This window comes from Doryrhamphus excisus, chromosome 6 (genome assembly GCF_030265055.1).
Source record: "Doryrhamphus excisus isolate RoL2022-K1 chromosome 6, RoL_Dexc_1.0, whole genome shotgun sequence".
In the NCBI taxonomy this organism is placed as follows: domain Eukaryota; kingdom Metazoa; phylum Chordata; class Actinopteri; order Syngnathiformes; family Syngnathidae; genus Doryrhamphus; species Doryrhamphus excisus.
Genome location: NC_080471.1, coordinates 18,125,967 through 18,147,304, shown reverse-complemented (window position 1 = coordinate 18,147,304; position 21,338 = coordinate 18,125,967). Strand labels below are relative to the sequence as shown.

Below are 21,338 nucleotides of genomic sequence, written 5' to 3'. Positions count from 1 at the left end.
TCGGCCTGTTACAGCCGCTGCAAATACGTACACCTCACATATTAGATCTGTTTCTTTATTCAATCAGATGATACAGCAGCATGTATATCACATACGCAGAGGGGGGGAAAAAACAGCTTTTTTTAAAAATACAACATTAACACATTGCTGTGAAATAATGCATGTCATTGGAGCTAAATCTAATTTATCATAGCAAAAAACACAATTATGACAAAATAAAAACCTAGATGAGTAAAACAAACATGAAAACTAGTTAAGACTGCATTCTTTCACCACTGGTTTCATAATAACACACACACACATTCTCTCTCTCTTTCTCCACAGATACAGCCTTTTTCAAAATTGAAAGTGTCATATTAAAAAGAAATATGACACTTCACACATGACTTAAAAAGGAATAACATCTTTTGAAGGCACACCAATATCCCAATACAGCTATAAACAAGCAGACAAATCTGCATGATCTATCATTGGATTACATTCAGTTACGGTACATGGAATTTTTTTTTTTTACTCATTGCAAAACATTATTATTGCTATAAGCTACGGTGTATAAAATAAAATATGTTTAAGTAGAAGAAAAAGCAATATATACAAAGATACTGTGTAAGTAGCACATTCGTTTCTATGATAATGTTTATTTACACAGCAGGAACACTGTCATCTGCTTGTACAAAAACATCCCTGATGACATACTAACAACACTAAAATACAGTGCTCCCATTTTTGGTTAGCAATAGTGACACATGCTCAAGTCCATTTTCCACTCTCACATCTATTGAGTGTTATCATAACATTCATTCATTCATTTTCTACCGCTTTTCCTACTGGAGCCTATCCCAGCTGTCTGTGGGCGAGAGGCGGGGTACACCCCGGACTGGTCGCCAGCCAATCACAGGGCACATATAGACAAACAACCATTCACACTCACATTCATACCTATGGACAATTTGGAGTCGCCAATTAACCTAGCATGTTTTTGGGAATGTGGGAGGAAACCGGAGTACCCGGAGAAAACCCACGCATGCACGGGGAGAACATGCAAACGCCACACAGAAATGGCCGAGGGTGGAATTGAACTTGGGTCTCCTAGCTGTGAGGTCTGCGCGCTAACCACTCGACCGCCGTCCCGCCAACAAACTTTCAATCAGATTTTTTTTTTTTTTAAATGGAGCGATTGTTATCTTGGAATGGTTTAAAAAGGTAGTCAGTCATCGAGAGAAGACTTCTTCCGACGGTTGCTGGTGGAGTGCAGGACTGATCAACCTTCTACGAGAGGTTGCCTTCGTTTTAGATGGTCATGTCTGCAAAGTCTGGTCTTGTAAACCCTTTCTGTAATTGGAACATAAGAGAGCACATCGAAGTCATTTAAGTAGTAGTAAATATGACGCCACAAAATGTGGTGTGAGCGCCCCATCTGCTGAGTTTCTTCAGGGTAAAAAAAAAAACAAAACAAACTTTCATCAAAAAGACAACACAGATTGTGTTTGATTGTAAAGTGCACGTTGTATGAAGGCATTTTCCACTCTGTCAGGACTTGCGCATAAGAGTGGAACGCTGCACCCTTGGGTGGGGCAAGTCGTAAGCTGCAGAATACGGCAGACCGATCGAGACGTGCATGTGTACATACAGTATGTGGTGATGATGTATGGTCTTGTGCTGGTGTTGGAATGAATGGGAGAATTTCAGAGAATGACTTTTGCACTACTGAGAAACACATACAATATACCTGTCACTCTCACTTTCTTAGCCCCAGGCCAAATTGGGGCCCAATGCAGTATTTTATTTGGAGGCCCCTGTTTTTTTAACCCTCATACCACGGCCAATTTTTTTTTTTATATTTTATTTTTATTTCCTTTTAATTGTGGTAATTGTTTTAATTCTGTAAAGCACTTTGTGTTGCATGTCTTTGCAGGAAAAGTGCTATACAAATAAAGTTGATTTGATTTGAATAGTTCCATGTCATGTATTGTGTTCATCACACAAAGCCAGTCCTCCAGTACCGGGGGTTCTTGGATTAAGCCATTTTTTGTTAATGGCTTTTTTACCTGCTACCAACATTCATTCATTCATTCATTTTCTACCGCTTTTTCCTCACGAGGGTCGCGGGGGTGCTGGAGCCTATCCCAGCTGTCTTTGGGCGAGAGGCGGGGTACACCCTGGACTGGTCGCCAGTCAATCACAGGGCACATATAGACAAACAACCATTCACACTCACATTCATACCTATGGACAATTTGGAGTGGCCAATTAACCTAGCATGTTTTTGGAATGTGGGAGGAAACCCGGAAAAAGCAACGCATGCATGGGGAGAACATGCAAACTCCACACAGAGATGGCCGAGGCTGGAATTGAACTCAGATCTTCTTGCTGTGTGGCCTTCACACTAACCACTCGTCTTAGGGGAAGTATCAAGTAATGGAATTAATCTTCTCTTAACACAAGGTCTCCCAACAGGTGGCCCAGATAGAATGTCTCGCATTAAAAAGTCACATTGTAACCCAAAATCTCTCTCCATGGTTTTACATACCCTCTTCCAAAAATGAATGATATTTGGGCAGAACCAAAATACATGTGAATGATTGACATTGACTGTACCACACTGACGCCAGCATGGGTGGGTAAATTTAAGTTATTTTTGTTTAACTTCTGGTGTAATGAAAAATGTAATTATATTGTTCCAATGCTCCCTCCAGACCCGAGATGAATGATGGTGTTTTGGTGTTTTGGGTCATAATCATACCCAACCATTCAGTTTCTGTAATGTTTTCTGTAATGTAATGAGCTCTTTTTCCCATTTTTCTTTAATATAATGAGTAGTCGCCTTTCCCTCCATTAAATTTATATTGTGGATACTATCTTGGTAGTTTCTGATTTGTAGACCACGACCAAATTTTATCCTCAGCCCCTCGCCTACTATTTTATTCGGATCTGAATTTATACTGAACGACTTTAAAAACGCAATTTTGGTTGTCAGATTGTCGCGTGTTGTCATGCTTCATTGCTCCATAGTAAAGAATTATCGATATTAAACATGTTTCCCTGCATGGACCACTTGTGAACGACTCTTGGTGTAACAACACCTGCACAGGATCGCCATATTCGGACGACACAGTGATCAGTTCCGAAATACTTCACTGAAGTCAAATGAGTGTATGCTCATAAAAAAGGTTGATAAAAGTCAATACGGTAAAAGAAATATGTCTGTGTTTATTGTTTCCGTACCTGCTTGTAGTCTTTGTGCAGTTTCTTGTACTGGAACATGTTGCTCAGCACTGTGGCAGCTGCTTTGGCTGCTCTTATCTTTCCGGAACTACAACAAAAATGACAAAAAGAACCCCCATGATGCACCATCACTTGTCTGTCAATGGCGTTCTTGTAAGCCATATAGACTACACGCCTCGCCTCACCTGCAGTCATGCAAATTCTTAATGCCGACCAGTTTGGGCAGGCCGTCAAAGAAGCACACGTCCCTCGCGGCGACAGAGCTGCACGTCACCAAATTGTTGAGGATTCCACAAATGTTGACCACCACGTCGCTAGACGGCTCCTTCTGGTGGCCGTCGGCAGGCAGCTTGGCCACCAGGTTGTTGACCACCTTTGTGGCTGCACAAGGAAACGACAGGAACAACAGGAATTGTTAGCCGAGCAGGATTCCAGATTTAGTACAGTCTTCCTCATGCTAATGTATTAGCATACAACAGCAGCTACATTAGCAATTCAAAGAATTGTCACCTTATGGCTGTCCAATGGCAACATGTACTGTTTTATCATTTATTCATTCATTCATTTTCTACCGCTTTTTCCTCACAAGGGTTGCGGGGGTGCTGGAGCCTATCCCAGCTGTCTTTGGGCGAGAGGCGGGGTACACCCTGGACTGGTGGCCAGCCAATCACAGACCACATATAGACAAACAACCATTCACACTCACATTCATACCTATGGACAATTTGGAGTCGCCAATTAACCTAGCATGTTTTTGGAATGTGGGAGGAAACCGGAGTACCCGGAGAAAACCCACGCATGCACGGGGAGAACATGCAAACTCCACACAGAGATGGCCGAGGGTGGAATTGAACCCAGGTCTCCTGCGCTCCACTCGACCGTGCCGCTTTTTATCATTTATTTTCAATAAATATTTTTCATTTATACATTAATTTTTTTTAATTTTATACATAAAAAGATTTTAAATGGACAGCAACAGCCTGCTTGCCTGGACATTTCTATTAAATAAATTAAAGACAAATAATTAAAATAAAAATGTTTTCAATTCTACGAATGCCTCCAAATTTTCACTTCTGAAATTGAAATTATGGGTTCAATTGTATTTTATGTAATAATACATTAATTTTATGGTGTAAATTGTATGCTTTTTATTTATTTATACTTATTTACACCTTACCAATTGTTTACAATAGTATGCATGCATTGTCACCACCACTTCCCGTATCCGGAAGCATTATTCAGTCCCATGTGACACCACGCAATACCATTAGTTCCATTAATTCCATTACTTGATACTTCCCCTAGGACGAGTGGTTAGTGTGAAGGCCACACAGCAAGAAGATCTGAGTTCAATTCCAGCCTCGGCCATCTCTGTGTGGAGTTTGCATGTTCTCCCCATGCATGCGTTGGTTTTTCCGGGTTTCCTCCCACATTCCAAAAACATGCTAGGTTAATTAGCGACTCCAAATTGTCCATAGGTATGAATGTGAGTGTGAATGGTTGTTTGTCTATATGTGCCCTGTGATTGGCTGGCAACCAGTCCAGGGTGTACCCCACGTCTCGCCCCAAGACAGCTGGGATAGGCTCCAGCACCCCACACGACCCTCGTAAGGATAAGCGGTAGAAAATGAATGAATGAAAGGATACTTGCCCTACTTGCTCCAAGTTAACCCATTGATGTGAATCTGACATGCTTTGATAAGCGGCGCCCGCATTGTTTGCACATAGAGTGTTTGCTGTGCTTTAAGGATTTTACATGAATCAAATTTGACAGCAGCATATGTGATATTATTTGTCCAAGGGTGTCGACTACAAATAAAATGAATTTAAACTTTCATTTCATGACATGTTTTTGGCATTATTTTGGACTGTAAAAAGCCTTTGACAGACTTTTGCATGGATTTATTGTAGCATGAGTACAGAAACAGTTTAAAAAAAAAAAAAAGGATTGCCCTCCAAGCATAATCTCTTATACTCTCCCTCCCTCTTTGCAAAACCAGGTAAAAATAATGTTAAATGTTCAGTTGTACAGTCATATAATTATGTTTGCATTATTTTGTGCATGTAAAACTATCATTTTTTGGGATGTCTGGAATGGGTTTACATTATTTTGGTTAGGGTTGTATTCACTGATGCAAAAAATGAAATTGTGTAAATATGATATTGTGTATCCTTACATTAGAGAGAGAGGTAAATAAAGAAAGGAAGAAAGTCATACCCATGTAATTCTTGTCCTTGGCATGACGGGATAGATTCCGGAGGAAGCCTGTGATGGAACGCAGCTCGAGGTCATTGTTTGTGCGCAACAGGTCTAGCAGAACAGGCAACATGCGCTCCTGGTCCATGGCCACGCGACTCAGCACTGCTGCCCACTGCAGGAACGTAGGAGATCATTCAAGCCAATGAGTCGAAGCTGAGTTGTTTAGAAGATGGCGAATGTTGATGGAGGATGTAGAACGCTGACCCTTTTGTCTCCAGCCGTGATGTTCTGCAGAGCTCCCGCCGCTGCCTCGCGGGTGGTGGAGTTGATCTCGCACAGCTGCAGGACCCGGTTGTAGATCCCCACAATCTGTGGGTGCCACAGCCATTCCATCCCCTTTGGCACCCGGGCCACCTCGGTGAAGGTAGAGACATCCTGGTTCATGCTCTGTGTGGGCAGGAAATACACGGACTGTGTTAATAATCACTGAAGACTTTTCATTAGGGATACGGGATAATATTCCGTTTTTATTTTATTTTATTATATTTTTTATTTTTATTATATATATATATATTTTTTTTAATTAATTAATTGGAAAGACACAAACTGTGTTAATAATCACTGAAGACTTTTCATTAGGGATACGGGATTATATTCCGTTTTTATTATATTTTATTATATTTTATTATATTTTATTATATTTTTTATTTTTATTATATATATACGTATATTTTTTATTAATTAATTGGAAAGACACAGACTGTGTTAATAATCACTGAAGACTTTTCATTAGGGATACAGGGTTATATTCCGTTTTTATTTTATTTTATTTTTTATATTTTCATTATATATATTTAAAATTAATTAATTATAATTAATTATATTTATGATATTAGTTTTTTATTTTATTTTATAATTTTTTTCTTTAACCTATCAAATAAGCTGAAAGGAAATGTTGGAGTGTGCATACATTTTTGGCCTTCCTGCTCTGAGGCGTGAAGCATCCAATGGCCTCTCCCTTCCCAGAATCCTCAGCTCGGCTCGGCCCCTCCAGGCGAAGCAGAGCCGATGGCGGTATCTCGCTGTAGAGCTGGTAGGAGAGGTTCCTCAACACACACACCGCATTTTCCACTCCCTGAAGAGCAAAACACACACATGCAAATAAACGCACACAATCTTAAGGAGAAGGTATTGGAAAAGTAGCTCAAAGGTCATCTGGCCTCACCTTGTCCTCCGCCTTGTTCTCGTCTAATGAGGCTCTGATGTAGGTCACCAAGGAGTCCACCAGGCCGGGGGTTTGTCTCATCTGCTGACGAGTCTTCTCATTCACTGAGCTCAGATTCCTTCAAAATGTGGGAGAGGTGAGAGGGGCCACAATGTCAGGAACTACACAATCCTCGTTGGATCAGTGCTGAATTTGTGGCTGGTTTTGAGAGTACGATTTTTGATACTAAAATGAGACTAAATTCATTTTCATAAAATTAATTTTTATTCTCATAATTCTATGGCTTTACAAATTAATTAATTCATTTTCTACCACTTATCCTCACGAGGGTCGCGGGGGGTGCTGGAGCCTATCCCAGCTGTCTTCGGGCGTAAGGCGGGGTACACCCTAGACTGGTCGCCAGCCAATCACAGGGCACATATAGACAAACAACCATTCACACTCACATTCATACCTATGGACAATTTGGAGTCGCCAATTAACCTAGCATGTTTTTGGAATGTGGGAGGAAACCGGAGTACCCGGAGAAAACCCACGCATGCACGGGGAGAACATGCAAACTCCACACAGAGATGGCCGAGGGTGGAATTGAACTTGGGTCTCCTAGCTGTGAGGCCTTTGTGCTAACCACTCGAGCGCCGAGCAGCCCCTTTACAAATTCTATTTGTAAATATTTGTGCCTTTTCATTGTGGCCCTCATACTTTCTCCTGCACATATATGGTCTGGTTTGTTGTATATATACACATATTTATATTTGAACAACCAGTTTGGACGCAAGCACAGTAGAAATAAGCCTAACAAGCCTTGTCAAACACAAAACAAGAGTCATAAAAGCTTCAGTCATTTGCCTGGAGTGGTTCATGCAAATGCTAGTTGTTTTAGGAAAAGTATGATGAAACAGAGAGACACACACATTGGAACAAAGGAGTGGGATGGAAATGAACAAAAAAAAGGGGGCAGATGAATGAGGAGCACCTGAGACAGCCGGTGGTGTTGTAGAAGATTTCGGCCTCGGAAGGCGACTGCCTGATGCCTTCTGATTCGTTGCTGGTTGACAGAGGGATGAGGATCCTGTCTGTCAGTTCCGGAAGAACCTCCCGGGCCAGCTTCTCCTTCAAGGTGTCTTTGGATGAAAGGTTCCACAAGATGCCTACACAAACACAAATATGCTAATGAGTTCCCTGGTTTGTCATGGTTATTTGGTTCCACCATAAATGGGGAGCGCTTTTCAGTATCTCACCTAAGGATACTTCAACATGATCATGGGAGGACAAAAATATCAATCCATATCGATCAAATTAAAAATTACATTTTAATACATTGAATATGTTCTTAGTTATGGCGTAGAAAACCTGTTTACAGTCTTCTAAATACAGTTTTTAACATTATTACAGCCCTCAAGACATTAAAATAACAACCATAAAGTCACCTTTGCATTTGTATTACCCAATATAGATATAGAAAATAAGATATATTAGATAAAATGAGATACTCACATACATACAGTACACAGGTAAGAGACTCACACATTAACAGCTCCCTGTTGCTTTTTTTGTTGGACAGCGTACTTCCTGGGGTGGCTATTGTCTCATCAAAGTATTGTAATGGCTGCTTTGAACTCGTAATACCCAATATAGTAGACAAAAGAAGTAAATAAGCCATTTAAAATAAACAGTTGTTTGAGCAGTGTCACAATAAATGTGTTCCCTTTGGGGACTGTACTGGCAGGCGGACAGATGTGTACAGGACAGGAAACCAAGTTGGAGGTTCAGAGTTGAGTTTTAGCTTGTTGAGGGTTATGGACCCAACAGTCGCCCGTGTTATTATATTATGATTATTATGTTACTGTGCCTGTTGTGAAATAATTGCCTGGTCAGACGATCACGTCTAGTGCCTGTCTCACTGAACAATTACTGACACCTAGTGGCCACCGTATAATACATTCACATTTTGAATGCTTCTTCTGCCTTGTATTTGCATTTTAGTCCATTTAGGCCAGAAATGTGTATTTATTAATACATTTAAGACTTTAAAGGAGTCTTTAAAGGACTTTAAAGGAGTCACAGTGAGCTGAGCTGATGTTTTGCAATTACAAAAATACACATTTTTTGTGTAATTTTGATGTTTTTTTGCTATTTCTCATCATACATGGACTGAGGAATAAAAATTAAAGAGACCCAGTTTGCACCTGAATGTCTTTGCTCAAGTTAATTGGTACTTGGGAGGAGAAAGGGTAAGAAAAAAAACCAAATTGAGCTGTGCATGTCGTGTCATGTTCTCGTTTTAAAGACTGAAAAATTCCTACCGGTGATGTTCTTTTGGAGCTCGTCGTCTGGCTCCTTAAGCGCCTCCACCAGCTGGGGGATGCCCCCCTCCTCAATCAGGGCCACCTTGTTCTCCATGTTCTCATAGATGAGGTTGCGAGTGGCACCGGTGGCATAGCGCTGCACTTCCTGGTTTTCGGCATTGAACAGCTTCACCAGCTCACTGATGCCCTTGCACTGACGCACCTTGAGACACGGACGAAGACTTTTTCACCACGTTATATCTTTTTAAAGTATATAAACATTTGCAAAACAACTATTAATTGGAACGAATTAGTAATGTGCATATTAGGGCACATGAACTTTAAAGGAACAGTTGAAAATAACTAAAATTAAATTTAAAAAAATGTTTTAATAAAGAGGCTAGACTAGGCTAGGAGGCAATTCACTGGCCTGATTGGAAGCACATTTTAGCTTTTTCCAGCATTCCCCTCCTGAAATGGAATAAACCGACTCCCACCACTAAACAAGAAGCTCGAAATAGCTAAAAGGTTCTGGCCAAAAAGTGAGCTGGTAAAAGCAGACTTTGAAGGTTCAAGTTCCTCAGTAACAAGGTGCTGAGAAAGGAGCCTGAGGCGTTCCAAACACAGGCCTCGTGTTTGTGTCGTACCTCATGTTTGGCATCGCTGTCGTTGTAACACTCATGCTGAATGTAAGCTGCACCCAGGACTTGCAAATCGGGGTCTGGTTCTCTCAGGTACTGTACAGCTGTGGCCATGTCCAAGGAGGTGATCCTGTTTAAGGAGTACAAGAGAGAAGAAATACAACATCAGGGAAAACTTACATCTCAAACATTTGTATCCACACACAATACAAAATATTTTAGCATATGTATAGGGCATCGATACGGTATATTGAACGGGTTTGATAAGAAAATCACACAATGTACTTATATGTGCAACCACTAACATCTATTACACATTTAACTATGCCAGTATTACCTATAATATATTTACTGTTTCATTATTCATCCATTCTATTCATTATATAATATTAATGTTCAGGTTCAGTTCAGGTTTAATAATATTTAAAGTAATTAAGGTATCATTATCATACATCCTGTCTGTATTTACTCTGGACAATGTATGTATTTATTTATATTACGGAACAAACTATCTACAAACTTTATTAACTCTGCTATGATTGTTTAATTAATATTAAAACAGTAAACGGGTACATATTAAACACAGTAAAAAATGTATTCTTAATTGAAGGGGTAGTTAGCTTTTCTTCTTCCTACTCATTTTCTCACATCTTGATTTACTAACTGTAACTGTAACTGTAAACGACGTTCTTCAATGTAACAATTTTATGTTCCAAATAATATGTTCAAATGTACGTATGTTTGAAATAAACCAAACAATTACCATTACCATGAGAGCTGAAAGTAACTGTGGCACAAAATAGTTAAAACGCTAATAATTAAAACTTCATGCTTCACTTAATTTAAACTGCAGCCACATTAATCACACACAGATAAAGTGTTTTTATATTTGCAGAGCTCAGTTTGATGGATTGCCACCAAATCTCACAGATGTCCGGAAATCCACTTGGCTAACCACCTTCACCGTGTTGGATGTGTGAAACACAAGGCCTGAAATTGAGCTACCACACCTAAAACCAGTCCTACAGCTATGAAGCCAGGTCACAATCCATAGTGGTTACTGTTTTCTCACACACACACACACACACATGCACACGGACTCTGGATGCTCTACTCTACTCTCTCTACAAATCCTTTAATAAGATGAGTATTCATCAACTAAGAACTCACAACAAATGACAGTTTATCATCATTATAAATAAAAAAAAAATGACCTTACCCACTGAGGTTTCCCATGCTTCCAACCCCCATCTGCCCGTTGAATATGTCAGCCCCCCGTCCCACACTCTGCATACTTTTGATTGACGCGGCCCGGGAAATGGTACTTTGACGCTGCTGCATGGCATGCAAGTTCCCCTGAGAAATGGAGGACACTCCTGGCCCTATGAAGCCCATGTCCACTTTGTCCATTCCACCTCCATACATGGCGGACCCGCTAGACATCTGACGCTGCAGGGTCCCCGACATGGAGCCCATGCTCATCCGGTTTCGGTTGTTAATCCTGTTGAGGGTGCGATACGCTGGGCCTTTGAAGGATTGCTGGACCATCTCCATCTGTCCTCCTGCCATTCCTGTGCCACGTGAGATAGTGCCGCTGTGCGATCGGCGCATGGGGGCCTGATAGGTCATGGAGCTTCCCCCTTGCCTCACCTGGCTGGTGTAGCCATTGCTCTGGACATATTGGCGGTTAAAGGTGGCATCGCGGTCGGACATCAAGCTGGCGGCATCGCTGCTGTCCGCCATCCAGGAATTTGTCGGCAGTGTCTGCTGTCTCATTGCATGCATGGAGACGAGGTCCGGCTCCATGCGGATTTGGTTGCGGTTCCCTTGGTAGGTGCCCATGTGGACGTCTTCTCTGTAATAACCGCCGCCACCTCCAACTCCTCCGCCACCGACACTGATCCTATGGAGCTGGGCCATGTCTGGGCCAGCTGAGAGAGAGCTAAAGCCGGAGGACCTTTGAGATATCTGTGGAGTCTGGAAATGACGGAGGGAGTCAGTGTTACACTTAAATGTGGAGGGAGTGTTACCTCATATGATGTGTGTGCTGTGTGGGAGAACGTCTGTGTGTCACTCAGTGCTCGGCAATAGTGGCAATTTCCCAATATGATAACAGACATGACAGCCAGTGGTCAATCAAAGGTTAATTAAGCCGTCATATAAAGTTGGTGATGAGAGCTGTTTACGGTTGTAGCAAACAGGTGTCTAATATGCCATGTCAGCATGTTAGAAATCCTGACATGTGGCACAAATCCAGTGACCTCGTGCTGAAATACTAAAATGTCGGAATCTAGAGGGTGGACTTGAAATCCCTGAGCTGATCCCTTCACAGCAGACTGTGAAATACTACATATGCTAGTAGAGGGTCCACTCGCACGTTAAGATGTTCTGGTCACAATTCTGAAGGGGTAATGGGGGTCGTACTCACCATGGTTCTGGAGCCTGTATACATGTAGGATGACCTGGAGCTGTAACCTGGGTTGTAGGTCTGATACTTCAAAGTGGAAGATCCACCGTAGTCTGCAGTTAAGGAAAGACAACAAGGACATATTGTTACATATTGTTATAATAATAATAATAATAATACATTTTATTTCAAAGCGCCTTTCAGGACACCCAAGGTCGCTGTACAGAAGATATAAAAACACAAATATAAAATACAAGATAAAAGAACAAACAATGAATAAGAACATACAAAACATTCTAGGTTAATTGGCGACTCCAAATTGTCCATAGGTTTGAATGTGAGTGTGAATGGTTGTTTGTCTATATGTGCCCTGTGATTGGCTGGCAATCAGTCCAGGGTGTACCCCGCCTCTTGCCCAAAGACAGCTGGGATCCAGCACCCCCTGTGACCCTCGTGAGGAAAAGCGGTAGAAATTGAATGAATGAATGAATAAATAAGGGGGAGGGGGGGGGGACCATGTGACGCAGTTAAAGAGAGTAAGCTAGTTTGAACAGATGAGTTTTGAGTTTGGATTTGAAGATGGGAGTGTTATCACACTGAGAATGCAAGTACATTTATTTATTATTCAGTCTCTTAAATCTTTCAGCAAAACTTTCAAGTAGAAAGTTCAGAGGTTAAAAATGTGTGCGTCACAGTTCTATCTAAAATAAATTTCTCACAAAAATTTCTTAAAAAGCTCATAGTGAGTAAAAACTTGAGAAACACGTCAGATCACAGAATGACAAAGACGGAAGAATAACAGTTTCCAAACAGGTCAAAGCAGAAAAACCACAAAGACAACTGGAGGCTTTTCCCAAAAAGTGCTCTCCCACGTGTTTAACTTCCCGTCATTATTGCTGTTCATTAGAATTTTCGCTTTTTTTTTTTTACATGCAAGGCTGTTTATGAACTCTGACTCAGTGTCTGACTGTGTTGCTTGAAGAGGTCAAAAGTGGATGTACGCATTTTTGAAATAGTTGTGTATGTGTAATTTCCAGACTCTTCATTAGACACACATACACAGTCTAGGTCACTGGTCTTTTTTCTTGTGAGAGCTACTTTTACAAAATGAAAACGACCAAAAGATATTTATTTATTTTCATATTCTATATTTATTTATGTGGTTTACGCTGCAGACACTACAACTAAGTATGTGTACAACTGTAGTTTATGGCTGATTTAAAAAAAAAACTGATGTACAATAATCCCATGTTTATTGCAGTAAATTGGTTTCACACCCGACCATAATAAGGGAATTTCTGTAAAGTAAGATTCCTTCTTGATGAATTGAATATTTTCATAGCTAGAGCATATAGAAAACCACTCATATTACCCAATATAGTAGATATAATCAGAGACATTCATGACATAAATAAAACATATGTTGTAAATGGGCACACATGAGGAAAACATGCAAACTTCCCGATCTCCTAACTGTGTGGCCAACATGCTAACCACTTGCACACCGTGCGGCCCCACAGCATGATTTGAACATTAAAACATTTTTGAAAAATTGTGATAGAATTGAAGCTGCAAAATTCAAATCACGATGTGGTAAAAATAAAATACTTGACACACACACAGTCACCATTGCTGTGCAAGAAAAAAACATACAACATCATATTAAAAACAAAACACTATGAGTATAATAAGGCTAATTCTTCTCTTTTTGGATTCAAATGTGCATGTGGAGGCAAAAGCTTATTATCGCTCCTTGACGTTCACTTGGAGTTTACATCCGAAACAAAAAACATTCTCCCACAGCTGTCTCAGCTGACAGCAGCAATGGGTAACAATATCCTCATTCAAATATATGGGTCAACGGAGGACAACCTAACCTCTACATTACTTATGAATGGAATTATTAGGGCCCTCAAATGACTACAAATTTTAATCAAATTAATCAACGTTTTCAGTTAATCACCATTTTCTCATTATGTGTGAATACCTATATGCCCATTTGTGCTGTATTTTATGAAGATAAAGTTAAAGGACTGGACACAGTCATGCATATTTGTATGGATTATGAAGAGCTCCAAATGAACTAAAAGTTTAAATCAAGCTAAAAAAAAATACTACAGAATGTATTTGCCTTTCTCAGCGACTTCTGACCTCACAAACATTCCCACAGTCACACTCCAAACCAAAAATTTAAAAACATTAAAAGCCAACGCTTTCAAAGAATTGTTATGTCTTGAGGGCATTTAGTGTTGCAACATTTATGTTCCAATTCCACTTTACATAAAATTCATCAAGTCAGACCTTGAGGCAGGGCGGTCACACACAAGTTAAAGTTTTATTCTCCGACAAAGTACTCACTACTACACGACTACTACTACTACTACTACTTCAACTACTCCATTTAATTGCCGACTCCAAATTGTCCATAGGTATGAATGTGAGTGTGAATGGTTGTTTGTCTATATGTGCCCTGTGATTGGCTGACGACCAGTCAAGGGTGTACCGCGCCTCTCCCCGGAAGTCAGCTGGGATAGGCTCCAGCATACCCTGTGAGTCTAGTAACTATAAACGTCTTTGTTTTGGCAGATTTAAGAATGACCCTTAAAGGGGAAATACAAGAAAGGCAAAATATCAGAAATTATGTATTAAAAAAAGCTGACCAATCACTGTGTTGCAGTTTTTTGGTGGTGCATATCAGACTCTGCCAAAAGGATTGAAGTGGGAGGAGCAAGGTTGCGTGGTTTACTTGGGCCCCATGACGCTATTCCATAATGAAGCCTTCCAGTCTTTACTTTTCTTGTCTAAAGTAATAGTATCACTTGATGCAGTTCTCTATATCTAATTCTACTTCATGTCTTGTCCAAACTTCCTATGTCAGCAAAATGGACCTTTAGACCATTGTCATGCTTCACATGTCGAGAACACGCGTGTGCACACAAGCAAATGCATGACAAACCGGTCTGTACAGAGAGGAATGACTGATGCGGCCCTTTTCCGCCCCCAGGCAACGCCCTAGCACACCTGCGACACAACACACACACACACACAAAACACACCCAGGCTTCTCTTTATTTTCTTGTAAATTTGTCCCACCTTCCCTTCTCAACATTGGGCTTCGTCTCCATGTTGCCTCCCCCAGATTTGATCATCCGCACTATCCTGTAGCTGCAACACAGGAGGATTTTCCTTGCTAATTCCGGTTTTAAACACAGCTCTCTTTTTAGTAATGGGCGTCTCCTTGATGTGCTGACTCTTCTGGAGGTTGCAAATAGGGAGTATAATAATAATGACGTGACGTACGTACAACTGGAAGTGTTAAGCATCGAGACTCAAACCAGTCAAAGGTATAAGAGAGGCAGGATGCCGCATGAGCTGCTGCATTCCAGCCATTAAAGAAGACACTTACAGAGAACCAGAGAACATGAAGTTGGCTGTCAAAGAAGACACTGACACAATCATTGCCTGGGGGCTGAGTGAGAAAAACAATCTTCAACCACCATTGACCAATCCATTACTTAAAAGGGTTACATAAGATACCTAGAGGTCACTCACTTTCAAAATAATTTAATGATGGGGTGCAAAAATAAGAAGTAATTTCCAGGGGTGTCAACAAACAAGGCCTCTCACTTCCCTTTTGGAGACTCATTGCTTACGTAACCATACCAAGTTTGCCGTTGTCATGTACAAGCTTCATGCCAACAGAACACTTGCTAACAAACAAGCTAAGGCAACATCTGGTTCTCACGGCAAAGTCACCTCTGTCCGACCTTCTCCTCCAGTGACTGACTATAGCAGAAACTAAACCCCACGCAGAGAGAAAGGCTTGCACCTCAGTCTGTTATCGCAAGAGCGTTCATGAAAGCAACACTTGTTGGAGCCTGTTACACATTAACCCTTTCACATGTGAGGGCCGCAAGATCAGGTTGGTCTGTTAGGAACCTGCAGGCAAGCGGAATGGACACATTCCATTGTTTGTTAGTGGACAAGATAGCATGTGGACAACGATAAGCAATTCAAAATGTGAAAAAGCTGCTCTATTGGTCTATCGGTTGTCATTTTAGGGTCATTTTTTCAAATCAACTAAGGGGAAGTTTCTGTAATACACATCTGATTAGACAAAGTATAAATTAAGTGAAATAATTAGCTTTGGTTGAGTGGAATAGTCAGTGTTTATGAAAATATGCAATTCTTCTGCATCAGGAATTTATAAAAGTTGTGTAATATTGATTGTCCCGTGTTTGTTGATGGCACATGACTAGAGAAACTCACAAAGTTATTTTTAAAACTTACTTAACTTTCTTATAGAAATGTTTTTATCATTTTTTTGTTTGTTTTTTTTTACTTTTGTGACCAGTTTAGGGTACACGCCACCTCTCGCCACCTTTGTGACCCTAACAAACCATGATAAGCAGTAAAGTGGGAGGATGTTGGTGATATGATTTTTCCACACCTTTGCAATATGCGAGAATTTGGATAAAGACGTAGGGGCCAGGTTTCCCCACTTTTGTCAACATGCCATCATATACTACCGCATACTTTTCAACATTTTCCTTAATTTCTCAGTGAGTAATACGTAAATGAACTATGTGTTGTATTCCATTGTAACTTGTATACATGTTCAAATAAAATTAAAACATTACCACAACTCATATTACATAGTCATTTCAAAAAAATAAAAATAGTCATTTCAATAACAAAATTTAGAATTTTGTGTTGGCACCTTTTTAGTTTCGTGTGTTTATTTACTTGCTTAAAATGGTCTACTGTGACGTCATCCGACCAAAATAAAGGGTCTCACCGGTGGCCATTTAATTGCACCAACAATGATCACCTGTTGCTAACCTGTGTTATTTCATAAGTTCCACCACTAGCTAAAATAACAAATTAACACAAATAACAAGGTGTACATTCACAAGTATGTAGTATGTATATTTGAGGTTCGACAAAAGGTTAAAGTAAGAAGGACTAGTTTATTACATACCTGACATGGCGTAGGCAGAAGTGGAGCCATTCTGACGCGGAAGTGTGGACTTCTCAGCTAGCCGCATTTGAACCTGCTGCTGGACTCGCCGGACCCTGGACACCTCGTCCGAGACCGAGGCGCCGCTCCCGAGCTGGTTGTCGGATGGGAGGCCATAGGTGGTGACCGAGTTATTGGGCTGTAGAGCAGAGAGAAACACGGTCTCTGAAGCCGCGGTGCTCATTGTGGATAAAAGGGGAAAGAAAGCCAGAAAAAGTGAAGAGCCAAGTAGCGCCTCTCTCGGCGGATGTCGACGAGTGTTTTTGTGGAAGCGCACTGAGGCTCTGCAACCGTACAGAGGTGCTCTTTGGAAGGGGGCGGGGCTTCGACACTCCGTGACAGTCTACCTGACACGCTCAGGTGGGCTCTCTTCTTACGTAACGTTACCACGTCGACACTTTTAATGTCTCGCTTCATTACGTTTACTACATATTCGATAAACGAAGCATTAGGTACACTTTAGATACACTACAATACAGTCCTGTATTACTTCCTCCCACAGTCTAAAACATGCAGGTTAGGGTACTATACATTGTGTGATGGTAGCCATAGTCAACTGGGATAGTTTCCGGCTCACACGTGATAATGAGGTCTAAAAAATAGATGTGATTTAGACAAAAAATATCAGGTCACAAATATATATATATATATATATATATATATATATATATATTCAGATGTTTTTCCCCACAATCCACTATATATGCAGTGTATCATTAATACATGTGTATATACTGTAGTTATTGTACAGCTTGAAAGCAGCATGGTGTACAGCATTATTTGTTTTGGTTCAAATAAAGTCAAGTCATTATAGCAGTGCTTCTCAAATAGTGAGTGGCGGGGAACTGGGGGGGCTTCATTTTAATTAAAATATACATATTTGTATTATGTAAATTATGTAATTATTATGTAAATTGTAAAACATGCAATTTGACTCTTGAATACGCTCGTATGCTCTCTATTTTGTTGCATTTTCCTGTTTTCAGTTTCAAATTCAGTGTGTATATAAATTTCTCTAGTATTTCAAATCAGGAGGGGACAAAAAAAATATTTCCCTGGGGGTGGGGGGGCATGACAGAAAATAACTGAGAAAGCACTGCTTTCACAAAATTTCCAATAATTTGACGACCTACAGTACTAAATGAATGTGAGTGTGAATGGTTGTTTGTCTATATGTGGCCTGTGATTGGCTGGCGACCAGTCCAGTGGGTACCCTGCCTCTCGCAGGGAGACAGCTGGGATAGGCTACAGCACCCCCGCAACCGTTGTGAGGATAAGCGGTGGAAAATGAATGAATGAATTATTTTTCCAGGTCCTGAAAAAGATTGAATGTTTTTGATTGAAGGCTTGATTGAAGATTTTGAAGGCAGTCAGTTAAAGGCAGACATCATCTATTTGACCCCATGACCATAAATTACCCTGAGGTACGGGAGGTGAGGAAGTATGACATCCTGCCTGAATACACATTAACAGTGCATAGGGAGGGACCAGACAGTCCTGCCCGTCAAACCGGCTCATCATGTGTCACATTTGAATTTGAAACTTCAAATTTAGATGCGCGCACGATGGTAAATTCGTGATAAACATATCAGGATTGTATTTATTGTATTATCATGAATATCTAACAGTTTCTTAAAATAACTTTTGAATTAAACTTGAGATAAGAAGTGTATTTTTGCTTAAGTGTGCAATATTAAGGGTGCAGACACAACAAAAAACATCTTGACGTATTTTGTCCCATTTTTATGTTATCATTTAGTAATGTGTTAATGGAGAACCTGTACAAGGTGTGGCACAGTCGTTAGGTGACTCCACACCCAAGTTTTTATCTCGAGTGTGTTACTATGATTCCATGCTTTAACAGCTCCCAAGAGTGAGAGTTTTTTTTTTTTTTTGTATATGTTCAGTTATGTACTTATATAAATGAAATATATTGACGAACTCCTAGATGTAAGCTCCAGATTTGTAAAAAAAAAACAAAACATATATTTGGGATGAAAATAACACTGTAAATATTAACTGAAATTGGACGCCGGACGTCTCATGATAAAAACCATGTGATGTCTCTCAGCCAGTCACTGAAGAAAGGTGTGATGAATTATTATTAGTACATTATTGAATGGTGATAAATAGTTTTCATATCACGCAGTATTGTACACTATACAACCATTTTATGGAGTTACAATTCATGAATTGAATGTATTTGAAGGGACTGAATTGAGAAGCGTATTAATAAGTAGCGTCATTCCTCAAGCTACTGCAGAAGTTAGCATTTTTTCAAGTTTCACAATAAAATTTCACAACAATGATGACTAAAACATAAACGTCTAAGCCGTGAGTAGTCGTTTATAAAAAGCTGACCTACCATTGCCAGTGAAGCTCAGCTGTTTCGGGATGTTTTGCACTCCCTTCTTCCTAAGCAGGTGATTAGATATGATGGGATTTTTTTTTTCTCAGAGTATTAAGTGTTCTCGTTTGTGTTAACTGTCACCGCCCTAAAAATTTGAATTCTCACTGCGTGTAAATACTGGCACCAAACAAGAGAAATGAGTCAAGGAAGAGTTGGTGACACTGCAGGGTGTGGTACTGCCAGAGGGTAGATGACAGAAAGGAGAAGTGTGAAGTAAAAATGAATGTGATGATGCTACTCCGCAAGCCGTGGGAAGACTTTATGAGAAGTGAGGTGGGATTCTGGATTCTTCTGCTGAATATGCTGCTTTTATTTCAAGTGTTTTTGTCACTTGCTATTGATGTGGAAGTGTTTCCCAACATTTGGCGATGAGTTGCTCAACATCTCAGCCCAGTGGAGAGTTAGTGAATGGCTGAATTTTGCCAAGCATGACCTCATCGCCATTTGTCACTCAAGCAAGGTTGGGGGTGATATGGAAGAATGACTGTTAACAGAGTGATAAGCTCCTTCTGCCAGATCCTTCATACTGTGTATCATGCTGTGTAGATCTACTGAGTAGATCTACTACTATGATCTACTGATCTACTGTGTAGATGCTGTGTGTATCATCTAGAATGTCACAGCACATCTTGGAATTCATGTTTCCCTAATGTAACCCTAACCCTAACCGCAGCTACCTATTGCTGGCAGCACTCGTGCAGCCCAAGACCATGACGCTACCATCGGCATGCTTAACTGTAGACCAGGGGTCTCAAACTCAATTTACTTGGGGGCCACTGGAGCTCGGGTCTGGGTGAGACTGGGCCGCATCAGGTTTTCAAAAAAAAAACCCCCAAAAAACGCATTTATTAAAAACAAAAAAAATTAAAAAACTCCGCTTTGGTTCCGATTTTCTACAAGAAAAGCTCTGATAAAACATTCCACTGTTCTCAAATATCTTACTTTTTATTTTTCTTCACAAAATAAGATGAAAAATAAATAAATTTAACCTTTAACATGAACATTAACATCAAACGTAATATTTTTTTCTGGGTACATGATACCATACAGCAGGGGTGCTCACACTTTTTCAGCATGCGAGCTACTTTTAAAATGACCGAGTCAAAATGATCTACCCACTACAAAAATGCAAAACATCTATTTATTCTCAAATGTATTGAGGATTATTTGTACGTACAATGTATGTTGATGTACCTTACATAACCAAATGAGCCAATATCGCAAAACACACATAATTAACTATTAAAATTTTTTGTAATTACCTGAGTTTACTTTGATGACTTGCACTGAATTGAACCAGCCAGGGATGCATAGTCCGGACAGTAGCTGCTGATAGCCAGCCTCAAGCACACTTCCAAATGTTTATCAGTCATGGATAATATCCGTATCACAATATCCGTATAATATTCCATATCCGTATGGAAGTGATATGTTTTTTGCCTTTTTACTTGGTCCAGTTTTTGCCTTTTTACTTGGTCCAGCTCCTTCACTCATTTTAGTGACCATAAACTTTAGCGAGGGCTTAAAATCTCGCAATTCGCCGACTAGCTTAGCACTTTGCATCGTTGTTTACGCATAAGCGGTGACCTAAAGGTGAAAATTCAGTTGTCATCTGATTGGTTGTCCTGTATGTCAATCAAGTAACGGGGATGGATGATAGGCTGACATCGTAAGTTCTGCTGCACTTAGAGACGTTGTTTGATTTGATTGGTCGCCCGAAGGGCAACATTCAGTTGTCATCTGAATGGCTGCCCTGTATATCAATCAAGTGACGGCATTGATGCTGGGATGATATTTTTGTAATGTCACGCCGCGATCGACCAGCGATCGACCAGTACCACCTCCGCGATCGACCGGTAGCTCGCGATCGACTTAATGAGCACCCCTGCCATACAGCATCCATATCAAACTTGCGCGGGCCG

At 40.4% G+C, this 21,338-nt stretch overlaps 1 protein-coding gene across 2 annotated transcripts; it reads right to left on the bottom strand.

Moving 5' to 3' along the window:
• Positions 1–41: 41 nt before the first annotated feature.
• pkp3a (plakophilin 3a) lies at positions 42–19,507 on the bottom strand. Of its 2 annotated transcripts, XM_058075123.1 has the most exons (14): positions 19,372–19,507; positions 16,968–17,145; positions 12,008–12,099; positions 10,799–11,556; positions 9,586–9,709; positions 8,957–9,161; positions 7,627–7,801; positions 6,651–6,768; positions 6,396–6,560; positions 5,690–5,872; positions 5,444–5,597; positions 3,411–3,606; positions 3,226–3,313; positions 42–1,332 (listed from the first exon to the last, which is right to left on the bottom strand). In XM_058075123.1, the coding sequence occupies exons 1-14, from the start codon at positions 19,372–19,374 to the stop codon at positions 1,291–1,293; spliced, it is 2,481 nt and encodes an 826-aa protein (XP_057931106.1). In that variant the 5' UTR covers positions 19,375–19,507; the 3' UTR covers positions 42–1,290. The 2 variants fall into 2 exon arrangements, with proteins under 2 accessions (XP_057931106.1, XP_057931105.1); XM_058075122.1 differs by lacking the exon at positions 19,372–19,507 and having other exon boundaries at positions 16,968–17,301.
• Between the last annotated feature and the right edge of the window lie 1,831 nt (positions 19,508–21,338).